Below are 19,116 nucleotides of genomic sequence, written 5' to 3'. Positions count from 1 at the left end.
CAAGGGAGTCTCCCTTCAATTCCATTGAATAAGCACTATAAACAAAATTGGGCACACCTGCTGGTTATGTCATTCAACAATTCAATCTTCTCCATATTTTTTTTCTCTCTAGCAAGGACATTTTGCAAGAAGCTACAAGTTGCTCACTGTCCACCACGAAGTACTTCATGTAGAGTATTTTCTTTGCAAGGAAAAGGCACTCTTCTCCCCTTAAAGGGTTTGAAGCCGTGTTTGGGAAAGGTTTTCCTTAGCTTAGACTTGAGCCATTTGAAAATCAAGATTAGCCGGTTGCAAACCAAGGTAAAGGGAAGAAAACATGATAAAATATACAAGAAAATAGTTCAAAAATCTTGCAAATTTAGAAAATTCTATTAGAGTGTTTCTGGTTTGCATCATGGCCAGGAGGAAACCTAGCCGCCTAGGAAAAAATCCTTTCCTGAGGACGTGCTTGGAAGAGCTAAACATTACGAACGAATCTTGGGAATGGTTGAATGATCCTTGTCACTTTCAATCTTCTGGACTCTCTTAGTGTTTACATACAAGGAGAAGAGCATAAATGAGAATTGCATATATTTAAAGACTCAGTTTCCTATTTTAGGCTTCAAACCTATCGGATAAATATATTATCCTGAAAAAGATCCTTAGATAGGCGTAGTGTCTCTAAATATAATCGCAAAATAACACCCAATAGGCACAAAATACACTCCACTCATTCCCAGGCTTTCTAACAAAATAGTATGAAGACCTATTGCAAAAATTACCAATGCAGAAATATATTTTTTATGTAAGTAAACTAGAATATAATTTAAGAATTATGATCCTTTGGGCAGAATTTGTGTGCCCATGTGTCTTTGTGGCAGTAGAACTGCTCATGCTCGCTTGACATTGCACATTCGTTTCCACGTTACAAAGACCTCATTGGTGAGAATATAGGCTAAGTTTGGGCAATGTGATAGTTATGAATGTGGCCACATGGAGACTTTTGGGATAAATTAGGAATAGGACTCTCTCAAAGCAGCAAATACACTTCTGAAATAAATTAAATTTATTAAGACTAAGAGAACGTTCAATGGAGTACTTGGATCAAAAGCATGTAAGTCTTTCCTCGTGTTTGAAAAAGTCAGCATGAATTGTAACTTGAGCCTTCTTTATTTTAGTTAGTTAATTATTTGGGTGGAATTGATCAATTAGTGTGGCTCAACGAATAAAAGGAAGTAGACATGTGGGTTACTAACCCTTCAAGGTCGGGAGTCCGGGGCCAGCCCTCCGTTTATTGTCCTTTCTCAGTCGGAATCTGAGTTTGCAACCGACGGATGGCCACCACGTCAACATGCGTAATTTCTCTAAGTTGCACGCCAATCATAGCACTACATATCAGCGCATAGAATGTCACGAACTGCAGACAGCTAAGCGTCAGGAATGTTGGTGCTCCAAGCTAATCATGGTTGTCCACATCAGCTCACGGAATTTACTGGTTAAACTGTAACATTTACTGTGTTGACCTGGCGCTCCTCCGCCCGACCTTGAAGGCCCGGGATGATCCCTTGTTGACCATTCCCAGTTTTCAGGGCTCCCGGCTCCCCGTCGATCGCCATTCAGTCGCCATGAAAACTAGGGAAGGTCAGGGACCATTCCCTACACAGTCCAAAATCGTACCCCACATACTCACTATAATTTTTTTTTTGGAAAATCACCAAAATACCCTTCTAATTTGTGGAAATTCCCAAAATCTATTTTGGTTGGATTATTCAAGGTTTTCTAATATTTATTCCTTTTTGACAAGTGATATCCGTGTTTGAGTGCTTAGCATGTACTTTGTCACAAATCACCTCCCAAATTACGTGTAAAAATAACCAAACAATTCATTTCCAAAGCCTACATAACCAGCCTAAACTCTAGCTTTAGCAGTTTGTATTGATAGTCAATCAGTTCTTATGAGAAGCTACAAATTTTTTAATCTTTGGAGATATTTAATCTCACAACCAGGGGTATTTTGGGACATTTGAAGGGGGTTGTGGGAAATTATGACAGAACATTGGGGGCTTTTTGGGAATTTTTTGAAATTTGAGGGGTATTTTGGGAATTTCCACAAATTAGAGGGGTATTTTGGTGATTCTCCCAATATTTTTAAAGTGTCCTTTTGATTGTCTAACCCCTTTTCCTTCTTTTCTATCTTTTAGTTGTGAAGACAAGAGTCGAGAGTCGAGAGTTCAATGCTTTTGCTTGCGTACTCAAGGTAAAGTTCAAAGGATACAGCTATTGTTTCTTTGAAAGAACGTAGCAATTTTCTTCTTGGAGCAAACAAAAAATACTTAAATTGTTGCCTTTGGGCCATTCTTAGTGGAAGGATTTTTTTTTGTGTTGGTGGTTCGTTAATAAATGTTCTAAATATGACTTAAGCCAAAGCTAAACACCTTTCATGTCTCAAAAAGACTAAGCGCATACACATGTTGTAGACCTTTGGATAAATATTGTTGAATATTTTTCTCAAGCGTGAATTCCATACATTAGTCACTCTCCTCTCTCTAAGTCTATCTGATCAACGATCTATCAACGGCTTTATGTTCTCATTTGGTGTTGCTACTATTACATGAGCAAAAGAAGCAACCCACGATTGTTTGTCAAGTACAAAGACTGGCACAATGGTGCTACAATGGCCACATGAGAGATAGCACAGTCGAAGATGCTACAATGACAACCCGTCTTATAGGTTCACAAGCCGTTGTTATCTACAATGACAACCTTAGCAACATACAAATGACATGAAACCCAATGTTCCATGAGAGGATGAAGCACAATGCACTACCACTTCACCAAAGACAAGGTCTTAGCTAGCGATATGGCCTTAGGTTCAAGAGGATGAATGAGCAAGTTCCAAACACCTTCACAAAGGCTTTGGGAGCAAAGGAGTTGAGGAAATTTCAAGCTATGCTTGGAACACGAGATGGCAATGAGCTTGAGGAAGAGTGTTGAGATGTCAAGCTCAACACATGATACACTTGGATAACTTCTGTCGACGTGGTCTACCTGCCAAGAGTGATGACCACTTAACATGCTAGCTTACTCACCAACAATTTTCCATTGACCGTTGTACATAGTCGCTTATTATCTTGTATCTTTTCCTTTATAAACCTTATCATCCTTTTGAGTAGTGAGGAAAAAGAAGCAGCTTTCAAGTCCCTTTCAACCTCCATCTCCATTGTGGGCTCTTTTGTGTTTGTGTGTGTGTGTGTGTGTGCGCTTGTTAGAGCTCAAGCTCTCTCTTTCTCTATCTCTTTGCATTACATATGTAGATGTTGACTATACTATGATATACGGGGTTGGTATCATTGCCTTTTCAAGGCGGGCTTTGGACCCCTACATCGTGTCATGGGGTACTAGAACTGGAAAAGCGTTCGATATTTCCTTTTCGAGATCCAAATATGCGGTTGGTGCCTTATTTGGTATGTCCAAACTCCCTAAGTCACACTCTATCTTGATAGGTCTTTTGAAGTGCCACATCATAAAATTGCATTTAACTGGCTCACACTAATTGCTACATGCTAGTAGCAGCATCATAGACCGTGCCATGACCAAGGGAGGAGGTAAGGAGCTTGCATTCACCACCCAATTGTAGAGGGTTAGATAGTGCTCTCAACACTGCACATGATATGTATCATATGATGAAGATAACATCTTAATGCCACACAATGGTCTACCACATAGCAGACAAAGGAGGTAACGAGCTTGAGTTCACCACCCAACAGTTGAGGGCTAGAGCGTGCACTCTACATTAGACTACTCTCTCTCTCTCTCTCTCTCTCTCTCTCTCTCCTACACACATAAAAGTGTTCATTCTTGCACATTTCTTTCTGTTTGTAAAGGGCCCTTAGAACTCTTTAGAGTTTTTCTAATAGACAATTGGACAACCATTCACTTTAAAACTTTTGTCTCTTCTTTGGCCAAAAAAGAAATGTTTTACTCGCTCTTTAGAGCTTTTGGAAGAATTGAACATTGTTATAGTTGAAGACCCATCACACACAAAGCATTGTAATGTCACCATTTTAAGCATGGTAAAGAAGGTATATGAACAATCATTGTTTGCTATGATAATGATATGTACATCATCGTTTTCAATTAAAATCTAGAACATGCTTTGTGACGCACGCCAATAATCAACATATAGTTTACATTTATCTTGCCGTTGCTTTTTTCTAGTATTTGTAAGAGCATCAATTGGTACTTTACTTTGGTTACTCAAAGATATTTGAGTAACGATGTTGTGTTGTCAAGTGGGAGGAGGAGGAAGTGGGAGGAGGGAATATGTCTGTACGATCTTACAAGCAGGACAAATTATAGGGTATCTCATGAGATACCTTGAATCAAATTATAGGGTATCTCATGAGATACCTTGAATAAAACGAGACTGAAAGTGACATGGGAGAGAGAGAGAGAGAGAGAGAGAGAGAGGGACCACGTGTGAGTATTGCTTGATGCGAGCGATATTTCTTGCACGTGGCTTGAGGAGAGAATGTTGCGACATCGTGGCAGGTGTGTCGACGCCGGATTTTTTTTCGGCTAGATAGAAGGCGGATGCAAGGAGCGATAGGCGTGGGGCTTTTTGGATGCGTGTAGTCAGAGCGATGCACGCAGGTCTCTAGCATGGAGACTTCTCTCTTTGCCTTTGTGTCTCGACTGCGATGATAAGCACACGAGCATAAGCCTGACGTTGGGGATAGGGAGGGGAGTATGGACATAGGGCGTGAGGACGAGAGGCTTAGATATGGGAGAGGGCGGAGGGTGCGTCTGCGTTCTGTGCAAGAACGAGGGCAAGCAAGGTCAGCCCAACGAGCAAGAGAGGTGAGGATGGAGGCAATACGCAAGAACGGACAAAGAGACAAGTCTCGCTTTTGCGACTGAGAAGTTGGAGAATCTCCAGGCTTGATTAATTAATGAATGTAGGGAGTAATAGATGTCATAAGGATTGTTGCAAAGCCAGTGATGAAAAGCTTTGAGTATGTGGGCACGATAGTGGAACTAGGGTTTTTAGGTGTGATTCATGCACAAGTAATATTGAAGACAAGGCAGGGAGTGCAAAGAATTGGCAGGTGTTGAGGCTACTGGCATTTTTGAAGGCTTCGACGCCCTTCAGAGGCACTTTTACCCTTCAATGAAAGTCAGGGCTCATTTTTGAAGGCTTCGACGCCGTTCAGAGGCACTTTTACCTTTCAATGAAATGCAAAGATAATTCTACCCTTCAAAAGAATAGGATATTGAAAAATCCTTAAGTAGCCCTTATAATTTTTGCGTAAATATAGCTTAATGAAGGGTAGATTAAGATTTACCCTTCAAATCAACAATAAAGGTCACCCTTCAAAAAAAAGAGCCTGATATTAGGCAAACAAGATGTGGACGAAGTCAATGTAAGCCTTTAATGAAGGGACCAATGCATTAACGACCAAAGGCATACACAAAAAGATTTGTAGACCTTTCTTGCCTTCTCCTCTAGGGCATATTTTAGACAATGGTCACGCGAGGCCTAGTTATCAGTTATTTGAACAGATAACTAAGTCTCATTCTTGGTCACACGCAAAAAAGAGCATTAAATGACTTACTAAGCCTACCCTTTGTAACTATGCCGAATTTGGTATAGTTGTGAAGTTGAAGGTATAGTTGGGAGGATAAATGAATAACTAAGTATCGCGTGACCATGCAAAAGGCTTAGTTTTTCATCAAATGATTTGTCTGTGCATAGTTGGCATAGTTATCAATAACTGATAACTAAGCCTCGCGTGACCATGCCCTTAGCATGCTAAAAAGGAATGGCCTCATCATAATGATCTTTTCCACCAATCAAATCTTTAAAGCGTCTCGGAAGAGAGAACCTTGTTTGACAATTGCAATGATTGATGTAAATAATGCAATTAGTTGAAACTCTCACCTATGCCTTGACACTAAGTGACATCTATGCCTTGACACTAAGTGGCATGGTGCCTTTATTAAGGGGGACACTAAGTGACACCGTGCATTTTATTTATTTTTTTGTTTTTTTTTGGGGGGGGGGGGGGGGGGTTGTTTTTTGTGTGTGTGTGTGTGTGTGTGTGTGTGTGTGTAGGGATCGACAGCCGAGAAGTGAAAGGCAAAATCTCGAGGCGCACTAAACTTGGCCAGCATAAAAATCGAGGCAGCATGGGAACTCCACCACCCACCTCCTGCACCAGGTTTTGTGTCACATGGACTGACCACCTCACCCGCGCGTATGTTGTGGAACCCCCCCATGTTTTTATGAGGCTATATTGTGAGTTAACACAGGTTGCCCAGGTTTTTGAGGTTTAATTTGTGTCCGGGTTTAGTTTTTAAATAGCTTGTGCTGCTGCGATCACCCCGGCTTTCGTGCGTGGACTTCCCCATCGTGGATCCCTTTACCCCCCTTTAATAAATGTGGGTGTTACTTAGTGCTGAAGCTCACATATGCCCATGTAATTGAAATACAATATACCCTAGTGCTCTAATTAAAGTGAGATAAAAAAGGGTAGACGCGCGAGGAGCTCCCACCAGTGATCCAAGGAAACCTAGATTTAGTGTAATCCCACATACAAATTTGAGATTTACCTTTAACTTTTAACTTTGAAGGTGAGAAAACCTCATAATATAGTGTAAAAACCTTCAAATATACTCAACTAATCTCTATAATTTCTCGTTGGCAGCTTGATTTGCCATACAAAAATAACCATTTGCATTTGTTGGTGAAGCCAGTGCACCTTAATAGAAAAATTAGTGAGACATAATATGGAGTAAAATTAATGTGGCATCTAGTGAGCCATCCATGTAGAAAAGTGAGAAAAGCTCTAAACAAAAATGACATTGTACTGACTTATTGTAGAGCTTTGGTTGCATGCTTGATGTTTCTTTCTAGTGAATTGCAACATCCATACACACTTGTTAATCTCTCTCTCTCCCCCCCAAAGTTATGCCCTCTTGAATGTGGACAACCTCCATCATGGCGCATTTACACACATGTATTTCAAAAGGCCCACCACCACTCCACACACCCAATTGCAATGCTTCCTCACAAAGCCAAATTTGGAAAGAATGACATAAAAACCATTTCCTTCAAAGGCCTATCTACACATGCCTAAGCATGTCCAAAAGCATGGCATTCCAAGTATCAATAGCCCCTGGTAGACACTAGTGTTGCAGGCAATCATTCTGAACCCAAGCTTTCTTACCTTTTGCAAAAGGTTGATATTCTCGATGAGAACCTCTAATGTGACCTTGGAAGGGGAGAAAAAAAATCAAGAGAGCATGTGTGATGGAAATTTGTGGAGGAAAGATATGGAATGTCATAGGGGTTTTTGCAAAGCTTGTTTAGTCTGTCGATGAAAAGCTTGGAGTATGTGGGCATGATAGTGGAATTGTGGTTTTCTAAAAAGAATCTCATGCTTTGAGTTTTATGCAAAAGTAACATTGAAGACAAGGTAGAGAGTGCAAAGACTTGGCAGATGTCAAAGCAGCTAGCAAGCAAGGGCACCGGATGACACAAGTGCTTGGGCAAGGCGAGAGAATAAAATAAGATATTCTCACATCATATTTTTCAATCAATGTGTTTGAGATATTTTTCTTACCAATAAAAAATGCTGAATAGTTTGTTTAGACTTAGCTTATGGTAGCTTCTCTTTACTTCTAGAGATAGCTTAGTTTGGTAAGGTGCTTGAATAGTGTCGAAAAGGTTGATGATTCAAGCACACCTCTCTTTATCCCGCTCAATGCAAAGTTTTAAGGTGCCTGTTTGATTAAAAAAATGTCCATTCAATTGTTGAAAAGCACATTAGTAGAAATATAGACATGCAAAGACTTGATCTCAAGTGATTCAAGACTATATTGAACAAGATGAAGCCTCCCATAGGCTCATCGAGGCTCGTTTTTTAAAGGCTTCGATGCCCTTCAAAGGCGCTTTTACCCTTCAATGAAATGCAAAAATGATTCTACCTTTCAAAAGGAGTCTAAGTAGCCCTTATAATTTTTGCCTACATATAGCTTAATGAAAGGTGGATTAAGATTTACACTTTAAGTGAAGGATAAGGGCCACCTTTCAAAACCGAACCCTGATAGACATTTTTTAAAGAAATGTAAACTAAGGCAATGTAAGCCTTTAATAAAGGGACCAATGCATTGACTAGACCAAAGGCACACACAAAAAAACTTGTAGACCTTGTCTTCTGCTCTAGGGCATATTTTAGCATGCTAAAAAGGAGTGGCCTCATCACTCATGGAAGATAATGCAAACGATCTTTTCCACCAATCAGATCTTTAAAGCGTGGTGGAAGAGAGAACCTTGTTTGACAATTGCAATGTCTAATGCAAGGGGATGTAAATAATGCACTTAGTCCAAATTCTCACCTATGCCCAAGTAATTGAAGAGCAGTAGACTCTAGTGCTCTACCTTAAGTTAGGATAAAAGGGGCGGATCCCACCAATGCTCCAAGAAAACCTAGATTTAGTGTAATCCCACATACAAAAATGATGCTTACCTTTAAATTTTAAATTTGAAGGTGTAGGGAAAGGACTGTTAGTGTCCTTTCCCCATAAAACATGCAACCGCATGGCGACCGGCGAGGAGCCGGGAGCCATGGCGGGAGCATGTTTTATGCGGGAAAGGACACTAACAGTCCTTTCCCGGCCGTCACAATCGGGGGCCAGCGACCATACCCAACAGTTTACGAAGTGTACTGAGCTCAAAATTTAATTCCGTCTGTTGACGTGTTTAATGCAGCGTGTATTTCAGATTCCTTGTGCTGACTTGGTGGCACCCTATTAGCCTGCAGACTGTTTGCATGAGGTCTGACATTCTCTATGCTGAGTTGTCAGCAATCCAATGATTGCAAGGCCATAATCTGCACAGTAATCGACACTAGATGGATGGTTGTGATTGCCAACCCCCATGCCCCCGATTGTGACGGTGTAGGAAATGGTCCCTCTCAAGTTAATGGTCCCTGAGAGGGACCATTCCCCATAATTCTTCGACCCCATGGCTCCCGGCGGATGCCAGGAGCCATGGGGGAGGAGAATTGTGATGAATGATTCCCCGGCCGTCAAGGCTCGGGGGGAGGGGGGTCAGTACATATACTGCACATGGCATGCGGTGATCGACAGTAGATGATGGCAGGTGACAGTTGAGCGCATGCCCATGGAACAGTCGAGGACTGTGCACAGTACATCAGTTTTGTCTGTTGATGCGTAGGCAGCACAACACACTACATTCCGTCTGCTGATGTGTATGCAGCACATTGAATTCTGCCTGCTGACGTGTAGGGAGTACAGTACAACAGTTTCGATCAGCACAAAAACTTCCATTCCAACTCCTGAGGGGGTGAAGATTGATTGCTTACGTTGTCACTGTTGTTGCCGTTGGGTCTCGTTTTCTGTGACGGAAGCTGACATGACAGGAATCCAATGGCCAACCACCTGGATTCTGGTGGATAATGCAGACTGAATGGAGGGCGCCCATCTGCTGCCCTCCGACCCCCGACCTTGACGGTGAGAAACTTTGAAAATTAGTGTAAAGCCTCCAATATACTCAAATAATCATTTCACCTCTGCCATTTGATTTGGATTAATTACACTTTATTACATAAAAAAATAGCCATTTACAATTGTTGGTGAACCCATTACACCTAACAGCAAAATTAGTGGGACATAATCTGGAGTAAAATTAATGTGGCATCTAGTGAAACCGTCCACATAGAAAGCTGAGAAAAGCTCTATACAAAAATGACATTCTACAAACTTATTGTAGAGCTTTGGTTGCATGCTTGATGTTTCTCTCTAGTGACTTGCAACATACATAAACACTTGTTATCTCTCTCCCTCTCTCTCTCTCACCCCCCACAGCTATGCCCTCCTGAATATGGACAACATCCATCATGGCGCATTCACACGATGTATTTCCAACGGCCCACCACCACTCCACACACCCAATTGCAATGCTTACTAACAAAGCCAAATTTGGAAAGAATGACAGAAAAATCATTTCCTTCAAAGGCCAATTCCATATCTACACATGCCTAAGCATCTCCAAGAGCATGGCACTCCAAGTATCAACAGCCCCTGGTAGACACCAGTGTAGGCAATCATTCTGGGCTTTCTTACCTTTTGCAAAAGGCTGATATTCTCGATAAGGACCAGGATGGGCATCTGGCCTTAGCAGGGAAGCATGTATTGTATCTGCTAAGTGAAGCTGAAAAGTGAAATCAGATCTGTTAAGGAGAGTCTTGCCAAACTCTTCTAGCTGTATTCTATACATCTCTGCCGTCATTCCTTGCAATGAGATCTCATTGCTTTTGAATGGGCCTTTCCTCTTGCAGTTCCCTCCATTGTCCCACCGACCATTCTCAAAATGATCGGGTGTAAATGTCCTGAAGAAGACCACCCCCTTATAATCTGAAGATAGCAAGAAATCAAACACAGTCCTCAAGGCCATCCTGTAAGCATAATAGAAACCTATTTCCTTGATGTTCTGTCTCTGGCAGTAATGGCATCCTACCAGTCGATCATGCAGGAAGTAAACTGATGTCTTCAAATACCATTGGCCGGATGACAACACGATATAGTCATACTTGTGGATTTCAGGAGCCCAATTTTTATCAACAACATCCAGACGCAGCTTCTCAATGCCTTTCGCAAAGCCTTCTGATTCATCCTCGGTTCCCTCCACCAAAAAGGGAGACCACAGAACAGCCAATGTGAAGTTGTAAGACGGAAAATACCAATAAACAAAATGATCCTCCTCATCTTTGTACAGATTTTTTGGATATTCAACCTGCATGCAGGAAGCAAAGCAAAGTAAGACTTTATTATACCTAATTTCTCATTACATCACTCGGATTCTCACAGTCTTAAAGCATCCTCTTATTACAATGCATCCTGTCCCCGGACTCCCCCATTTTCCTGCACTGCTTGGCAAACTTAACCAAAGCTGCTTGCTATTCAACCAAAAACAATGTCAACTACTGAGACCGAATCGTCATAAGCAAATTACACATTGCTAATTTACAAAATCACTCCAAAAAGCATTGAACAAAAAGTACGAACCTCAACCTCCGGAACCTAGCGAATTGAGCTTCTTATTTTAGAAGCATGAAGCCCAGTCAGTGCTCAAAGAACCTAGGTTTACCCTAATCCCACCCACAAATGCTGTTTAAATTTCAAATTTGAAGGTGAGAAAGCCTTTTTTTTTTTTGGAAATTTAATGTAAAAACTTTCAAATATACTCAATTTATCTCCAAAAAATGTCTCATTTGCAGGTTTTCCAAGTTTTTGGAAAAATGTTTTTTTCAAGCACTGCCCAGTCTTAGAATGAAGCCGGCACAAACTGATGCAAGGACCAAAGATTGTGTTATAACTTACAAGATGCAAGCAATGCTGACTTCTTGTAATTGCAAAGGCTATGAAGTACAAGAAAGAGGGTTGTTCGTCAAAGATACCAGGTAATACGCATACTCCAAACTCTACACATTTCAAAAAGGAAATGAGGGGGGACATCTCATCCCTGTGCTACCTAGGCTCCATTTGCTGACCTTTCAACAAGAGTGTACCTCGTGAGTCCAACACATGGGTTGCATGCAATGATGCACCAACATCAAGCCACTTCAATTCGCTTACCTCGCACTCGCAGCTCTCAGCTGATGGCCCCACAAGAGATTCTGAAGTTGTGCAAATGAAAACATTACATTTTAATCAATGCCTCAATTGTCGATCCTGATCTGCTATGCCAGCCTGAAGGACATACAGAGAGTTAGCATTGCTTAAAGCATAGTTTCTGGCAAGCTTTAACCCTAGATATCTAAGTTGCTTAACCCTAGATATCTCTTTCTGTTCCATCTCAAAGGCAAGCTGATGTATGTTCTCACCATGGTTCATATCTCTAGAAATAATAAGGTCCCAAAACCTGTTTCATGGACATTTCATGCATGAAATCACGACCACTAACTCGCCCCATCCAAATAAATCTTGAATATCAGAACCAGCTTGATTGGCTGAACTAGAAATTAAGAATAATTCATATCTTACATGTACTCTTAGGACGGTAGCCTAAATAGAAATTTGCTATTTGCACATCTTCTAGCACAAGTTTGAAAACGGAGGAACAAAATTACATGCTTGTAACGAATGTGAAATAGTGATTCTGGTTGAAATAAAAGGTAATCCCAATGATGGAATTCATGTGTTCAATGTCATGCTTGTTGAAGGGTTCCCCAACATTGAAGCAGCAAGATGCTGCACTTATGTCCAACTAGAGTCACTGAACCTTCAGAGAGATGTGATAATTCAAAAATAGGCAGCTCACAAAAGAAGCCCAAGGCCAGAGAGCCTACAGGCCACAGCAGATAGGGAAAAGAGAATGTTGCAAAGAGAACGTTTAATGCGGGCTGCACAGAAAAGCTCGTATTGACATAGAAGCATTGCCTTTGTTTATAGGTAGAGGACAAGCAAAGTTGTTGATCGGTGGCTTAACTCTTGCCATCACCTTTTCCCCTGAGACAGTGCAACCCACCTGCCATTTTTAAAACCAACTTCCATGCTTTGAAAAGTTGGTTTAGCCCTCCCTTATATTACTTATGATGATACAACTGCTGGGTTAAAGGCCATGTAGCGGGTCGCCAAGTGTCACACACACACATACCCATCACATTCACACAATGTACCACACTGTACCATTATTTTGTGGTCTAAGGAATACGATCAATGGGCTCACCATCGGAGCTCCGGCTACACAGCGTGTCCCCCCCCTCTCTCTCTCTTCTCGCATGCGCTTCCGATCCTATCGACCTCCTCTCCTGATAAGCTGCCACAAATGCTCCTTGACCTGCCTTCCTTCAACAACTTGTGCCAAACACTCATTTTTTCTATTAGCCCCCCAATTGACAACTGCCTTTCAGGCCACCTAATTGGCCACTATCCTCAGCTCCACCACAGCAAGATTTAGTCATCTCTTCCGAAAGAACTATGGTTAAAGTGGGCGTACTTCAAACTCCAATGGACGGACCTTCATAGACCAACCATGCAGGCTCAAGCAGGTCCCCCTTCACTTTCATGTGCCCTACTCTAGCTCAAGATATGTAAGCGTGATAAGTATGCCTGGAGGATATTGTCCACATCCTCTTTCCAAATCATTTGCTAGCTAGTGAAGTCTCCAGATCTCAAAGAGGCAGACTAGAACATGAAAATCGTCCATGCTGTTGATCCCAACCAAACGGAGGCTTCAAGAAACCCCTTTACAATTGCCCAATGACTTGATAATCTAAATTTTTTCCTGTGAGCTTCTTAATGCAACAATAATATAACCAAGCACACTGAGTGTCATCAGAAAAGCAGTCTCATTCAGTGGCCAGACACTTCCAATTTGCTGCATACAAAGTACAAGAAGCCACATTACCTGAGCGAGCGAGCATAGAAACGACTGAAAGTGATTTCTTGAAATTGAATCTCCAATGAAAGCCCATGACTTCCCTGTGACTAATCTCAAATAAGATTTTGCATCAAACAAGGGTAAATCACAATCCCTTGGCTTCCACCTCCAATGTAAAAAGCCATGGTCTGGACGCCCATTCTTTAAGCAATTTTGATGGTCTTGAATAAATGGGCAAGTTCTGTTTGAATAAGCAGGCTCTGTGGGGTGGGGGATCCATTCTCCCTTCCATATGTTGCATCCTCCTGCAATTGAAAAAATTATGATTGATTGAAAATGCAGGTGTTACAACGCACATGGAACAGGAATGAAGAAGTAAAAACTACAAGCCCCAATAAGAGGAAATATTGCAATTATCAAATGGTGGTAGCACCACCTGTAAATATGGTACACCACAATCCTGCATACTATAAAACAAAAACAATCCTTGTTTACCCTTGTGGTTGTAATTTACCCTTGTTTGATGCAAAATCAAACAAAAACAATCCAGCATACTGTAAAACAAAAACACAAACTCCACACACATAGACAAATCTAGTTAAACCCCAAGTTTTCCATTAAAGGAGCTGCATGTCGTAGACTCTGTTTACTAGGAAGAATGGAATCCCGGCTTCATCCCATATGTGCAGGGAAGACTCAATCATAATGAAGCAAAGTCTCATCCTCCCGACCACAAGCACATCCCTATCCCCCTAAATTTACACTTGAATGGTTGACATCCACCAACATTGCAAGTCTCTGGAAGACCAACTAACCAGGAATAAACTCAAGGTCACTAGCAGAGGCTCGAAGCATTCTCTTACAAGATGGAAACGCCGAAATCACTCAGCATGCTCATCGATGTCTACAAAAGCAGCTAGCTGTACAAAACGAGTCAGGTGAGGATCACGTTACCTACAGCAAAGTCGATCAATTTTGTTACATCTGGTTGCGAAGAGGGCAGGGGCTCTCGTCCTCCAATGTAGTTGTCCACTGAAATGGAGGAGAAAAGTGCAAACACAAATGGCAGAAGAAGAAGGGCGCATGAAAAACACATGAACTTCCTTTGTGAGAAAATCCTCCATATCTCAACATCACACCGATCCGACCCAATGGGTGTATAGTTTCCTGCATGTTTGTAGTGTGTTGCCATAGGTTCCAGCTCCAAAAGTGAAGCTTCAGCTTCCTGTAATGTACATTGACGTTTGACGTTGCTGTGGTTGGCTTTCTGCAAAGCCCTCCATTAGAGCTGCAAACTTTTCAACACCGCATTCTGATGCGATCATTAGAGAATTTGGCACTTTTGAAGAGGTGAAGGGCAAGAGAGAGGGGCTCGTGAACAGCAGCTGATCGACAAAGCCCAACGACCCCCATCAGATCTAGTCACTGGAGCTTACTTTGATGTCTTGGAGTCCCAGATTACGATGGACGACTTGCCACTAGCCTATAAACCTTTTAGCAATTGAAGAAGGGTAGGTAGTCCATCGATCCGTGTCACTTATTGAGGACGATCGATATTGCACATGGAGTCTTGGAGATTTCAAACACAAACATAGAGAAATTTGACCTATTTTTTCATGCCTTTACAGTGTTACACTTATTTTCTCAAAAAATTTGGGCAGAATATTTGTGCACCTAATTGGCAGTATCTAATCTTCAAACAACATGAATATAAGCTGAGACATATTCAAGCTTAAAATTGCACAATATAGTTATAAACTAGCTCGCGGGACTCGCTTATCAACGACGAGTCTTGTTCGCTCTTATCATTTATTTACTGACAAATGTAACTTCGTTTTAGAATCTTACTGCAAACATTAAACACTCCTTTTAGCAATCAAAGAAGGGTAAGTAGCCATCGACCGACTATGATAAATTGTCCTCTTATAGCACAAGCAGATTTCAATCCTAAAAATAAAGAAATTTGACCTATTTTTTCATGTTTTTGCACTATTTTTTTCAAAAAAATTGGGCGGCATATTTGAGCACCTAAAAGGCAGTATCAAATCTTCAAGCGACACGATTGTAATAAGGCTTGGTTCACACTGTCCATATTGAGCTGTTTATGTGGACCAATCTGTTGAGGCGCTTCAGGTTATGCAATTCACACTGCACATGTTTCATGTAATGTGTTGATGGCGTGGCATGCTGACTCATGCCCGGGTATCAACTTTTGTGTTCCGGCCTGATTGACCCACCCAAAGGTGGACAAGCGCTTGAAGAACCAATGAATTAGTTGAGCCACCTGCACAGAAGAGCTTTTTATAGGCTATGTGCTCTGCAATGTGAGCATCACTTCAACAGGGTGAGGCGGGCCTGCATTTTTCGGGTGGAAAAGTTGCTTACAACACACGGGCAGTCTGAATGCACCCTAAACCGAGACATATTCAATTTCAAAATTGAGCAATATCTTTACTATCTCTAATGTGCATTGCACAAGGGCTACCACGTGGCAAGATCTAAGCCCCTTTGCATTGCACCTTGCACAACTTGGCTACGCTGGAAGGCTTCACTTGGATGAGTTGATTTGAAAATGATGAAAATGAAGGAGCATGGGGACCACAGTGCATCAAAGGAGTGTGGGCAAGCCTTGTCTATATGTGACACGGGGTCGGGGTAGGGGGACCTACGACACAGTTCCTATCGGCAGGGCGGGGGGGCTTTGGGCCGTTGGATCCACGCAAGGTAGGTTTTTGTATTGCGCGCCTCATGTTCCCTGCATGGATGCGTGATAGGCAAGTTGGATAGAGCTTGCGGCTGTGTAGCGGGAGGTGCAGGGCTCAGGGTGCGAACGCAACAGTAGGGACCCTAATTTTTTATCCCATGGAGGGGATCAACGGTGGGCAAGCCTCGTCTATAAAAACCACGGGGTGGAGTCGAGGGATCTACGTTGGAAATTTAATCCGCCGTTGATGCTCTCTCCATGAGATAAAAAATTAGGGTCCCCACTATTGCGTTTGCGCCTTGAGCCCTGCACCTCCCGCTACAAGGTCGCAAGCTCTATCCAACTCGCATATCATGCATCCGTGCAGGGAACATGAGGCACGCAATACAAAAACCTGTCCCCCCCCCCCGTTGCGTGGATCCAACAGCCTAAAGCTCCCCATCTCGACAAGGCGGTCCGCCGTAGATCCCCCAGCTACTCCGACCCCGTGTCACATATAGACGAGGGTGGGCAAGGCCATTATAGCAAAATGAGGGGTAGTCTCTTCGGTCTCTCTCTCTCTCTCTCTCTCTCTCTCTCTCTCTCCCCGGCCAACCAATCCTCTCCAGCTGCTCCCCGAGCTACTGTTGCACTCATTGTCCTTTGCAGCTATTGGTCGAGGCTCTACCCATTGCCATCAAGTGTTGCGTTTACCCTTCTCCAAGTGGTTATTTCCTCGAGTGCTTGACTGCGATAGCTACGCATGAGAGAGAGAGAGAGAGAGAGAGAGAGAGAGAGAGAGAGATGTTTTTGTGTGGTTGTATAGGGCCTCTATCAACAAGCGCCTGCTCTGCAGGTCATCCTTTGGCCGAGCTTGCCTGACTGCCTAGTTGCACGTGCAGGCCATGGACTTCTTGCTTGCGGTAGCTGCAAGCTAAAAGGACCTCGCTCTGTGTGTGTGTGTGTGTGTGTGTGTGTGTGTGTGTGTGAGAGAGAGAGAGAGAGAGAGAGAGAGAGATATGTTTCGTGCTCTGCACTGGCGGCTCCAACCTTATGGTGGGCATGCAGGGCACAACTCCACACACCACCGCACCAAACCACACGGATTTGCGACGCCCTTGGGATTGGGTGGGAGTGATTATAAGGCGCTCGTGTGTGTGTGTTAGAATAGAGCCATTGCATGATGAGCTTGAGTGCACGCGCACGCACACACACACACAGATGCTGCAACAGCGAGCGTGGCATGGGCGTAGCTCCAAGAAAAGAGGCGTGGGCATGGGCATAGCTACAAGACATGGACGTGGGTGTAGTTGCTTGTCAGATTGCCAGGCATCAGTAGCGAATCTGGCCAGGCATCAGTAGCGCTGTTGGGTGATTTTTTGCTAAGTTTTTTTTCTAAAATAAAACTGCAAAAATAGAGGATGGGTTGCATATGCTTTTGCTTATACATGTGCTTTTTGAAGTAAACCACATTTGGCATACATGTTGATAAAGGCATTGGCAAGCACAACGTTTTTTTTATCAACAGTCGCTATTAACAATATCATCATAAATTCTTTTGCCCATATCAATAGAGACTAGTATGTGACCCGCACGTTGCTGTGGTTAAGAAGAAGGTACATCTCAATCATGGCGACCTTGCTCTCTTTCATTCCACAATGACATGTAAACGCATGTGATTCTCTTTTGAGCTTTTGAAGCCCTTCGATACATGCATCGTGCATCAATTATTGCTCTAGCTACTTCCTTTATGGCAAGGGCTTACAACTCATACACTGCAACTATTCTTCATGTTGTAATCAAACCAAGTGTAAATCTGCCTTTTGAATTAGCACTCTATATAATGTTTCTAGGGCAAGATCTAGTAGCAACTCATAACATGTAGCTACTCTCCTCCTACCCTCCACATGCTCATTTGATAGACCAAGATACAATTATTGTTTGTGGTTTCTATTCTAGGTACTTGCTTTTTCAGGCCAAGCCCTAACACACTCTTTCCAATCAAGGCATGTCCATTTGCACAACCCCCCCCCCCCCCCCCCCCTGTCGACCAATAATCATTTTGATCTTGGAGGTCTCCTAGGATTGCTCATACAATGTTAAAAATTCTCCTTTTCCTTCTTCTTCTCTCCTTTGCCAATGCAACACCCGCTTGCGCTCTCTCTCTCTCTCTCTCTCTCTCTCTCTCTCTCTCGCGATAACTTGGTTATCCCATTTCATATTTGAGTATCTAGACTTTGATATCTTGTTGGAGTGTTCCTAATATCTTAGTCATCATTTCAAGACTCGTCAAAAAGATCTTTAGGCATTCCACTCGTATGCCATTAAAACTTTGAGATCTTGCTAGAGTGTTCCTAATGTCCTAGTCTTCATTGCAAAACTTGTTGAATAGATATTTGATGTCTCTTGGGATTGGTCTTATTGCATTAAAAAATGTGAGGTCTTAGTGGAGTGTTCTTAATATCTTAGTCTTCATCTCAAAACTCCTTGACCTCTAGGATCTCAAGGGATTGGTCCTTTTGCATTCAAAATATGAGGTCTTCTTGAAGTGTTCTTAGTGTCCTCGTGTTGAGTTGGAGACTCATTGGATAGATCTTAAAGGTCTCTTGGCATACTCCTCGATGTCACACATTCCCTTCAGGCTTCATGTGTATGTGTGTGGTGTGAGAGAGAGAGAGAGAGAGAGAGAGAGAGAGAGAGAGAGAGAGAGAGAATGGGTAAGGGTAAATACCCACCAATCACCCAAGGCCTGTAATTGTGCTTTGTGATGGTCCCTACTTTCCTTCGTGTCTAGGCACTGCAAGTTGTCTTGTGCTCAAGCGAGTGATAGCTACTAGTGAATCGTTTGACATCATTTTCTTGCGTTGTCAAACTTCCCTTATGACAATTTGATGAGCCTCCACCAACAAAATGATGGCATAGTAACTTTATCATCGAAGAAAGTAAAAACGTAGGGCACGACCATAGATGCAATAGATGGCAAAAGCAAATCTTACAATTGGTAGTAATGCTACATCGGCTGAAACTCTTAGGCAAGTGACAAATT

The 19,116-nt window shown here is 42.4% G+C and overlaps 1 protein-coding gene across 1 annotated transcript; it reads right to left on the bottom strand.

Annotated features, from left to right (window-relative positions):
• Positions 1 to 9,669: 9,669 nt before the first annotated feature.
• LOC147458007 (protein trichome birefringence-like 26) lies at positions 9,670 to 14,860 on the bottom strand. The gene is made up of 3 exons (XM_086512760.1): positions 14,342 to 14,860; positions 13,415 to 13,692; positions 9,670 to 10,798 (listed from the first exon to the last, which is right to left on the bottom strand). The coding sequence occupies exons 1-3, from the start codon at positions 14,577 to 14,579 to the stop codon at positions 10,034 to 10,036; spliced, it is 1,281 nt and encodes a 426-aa protein (XP_086368886.1). The 5' UTR covers positions 14,580 to 14,860; the 3' UTR covers positions 9,670 to 10,033.
• Positions 14,861 to 19,116: the final 4,256 nt, after the last annotated feature.

This window comes from Adiantum capillus-veneris, chromosome 5 (assembly GCF_014529385.1).
Source record: "Adiantum capillus-veneris isolate H3 chromosome 5, ASM1452938v2, whole genome shotgun sequence".
Lineage (NCBI taxonomy): Eukaryota > Viridiplantae > Streptophyta > Polypodiopsida > Polypodiales > Pteridaceae > Adiantum > Adiantum capillus-veneris.
Note: the sequence above shows the minus strand (reverse complement) of the source record. Positions and strands in the feature narration are given on the sequence as shown.

Coding starts and splice junctions, on each gene's coding strand:
- LOC147458007 (XM_086512760.1), bottom strand. CDS start 14,579: ATGGCAACACACTACAAACATGCAGGAAACTATACACCCATTGGGTCG. Junction 13,693..14,341: donor ATTGATCGACTTTGCTGTAG/GTAACGTGATCC, acceptor TTTCAATTGCAG/GAGGATGCAACATATGGAAG. Junction 10,799..13,414: donor TTCTATGCTCGCTCGCTCAG/GTAATGTGGCTT, acceptor TCCTGCATGCAG/GTTGAATATCCAAAAAATCT.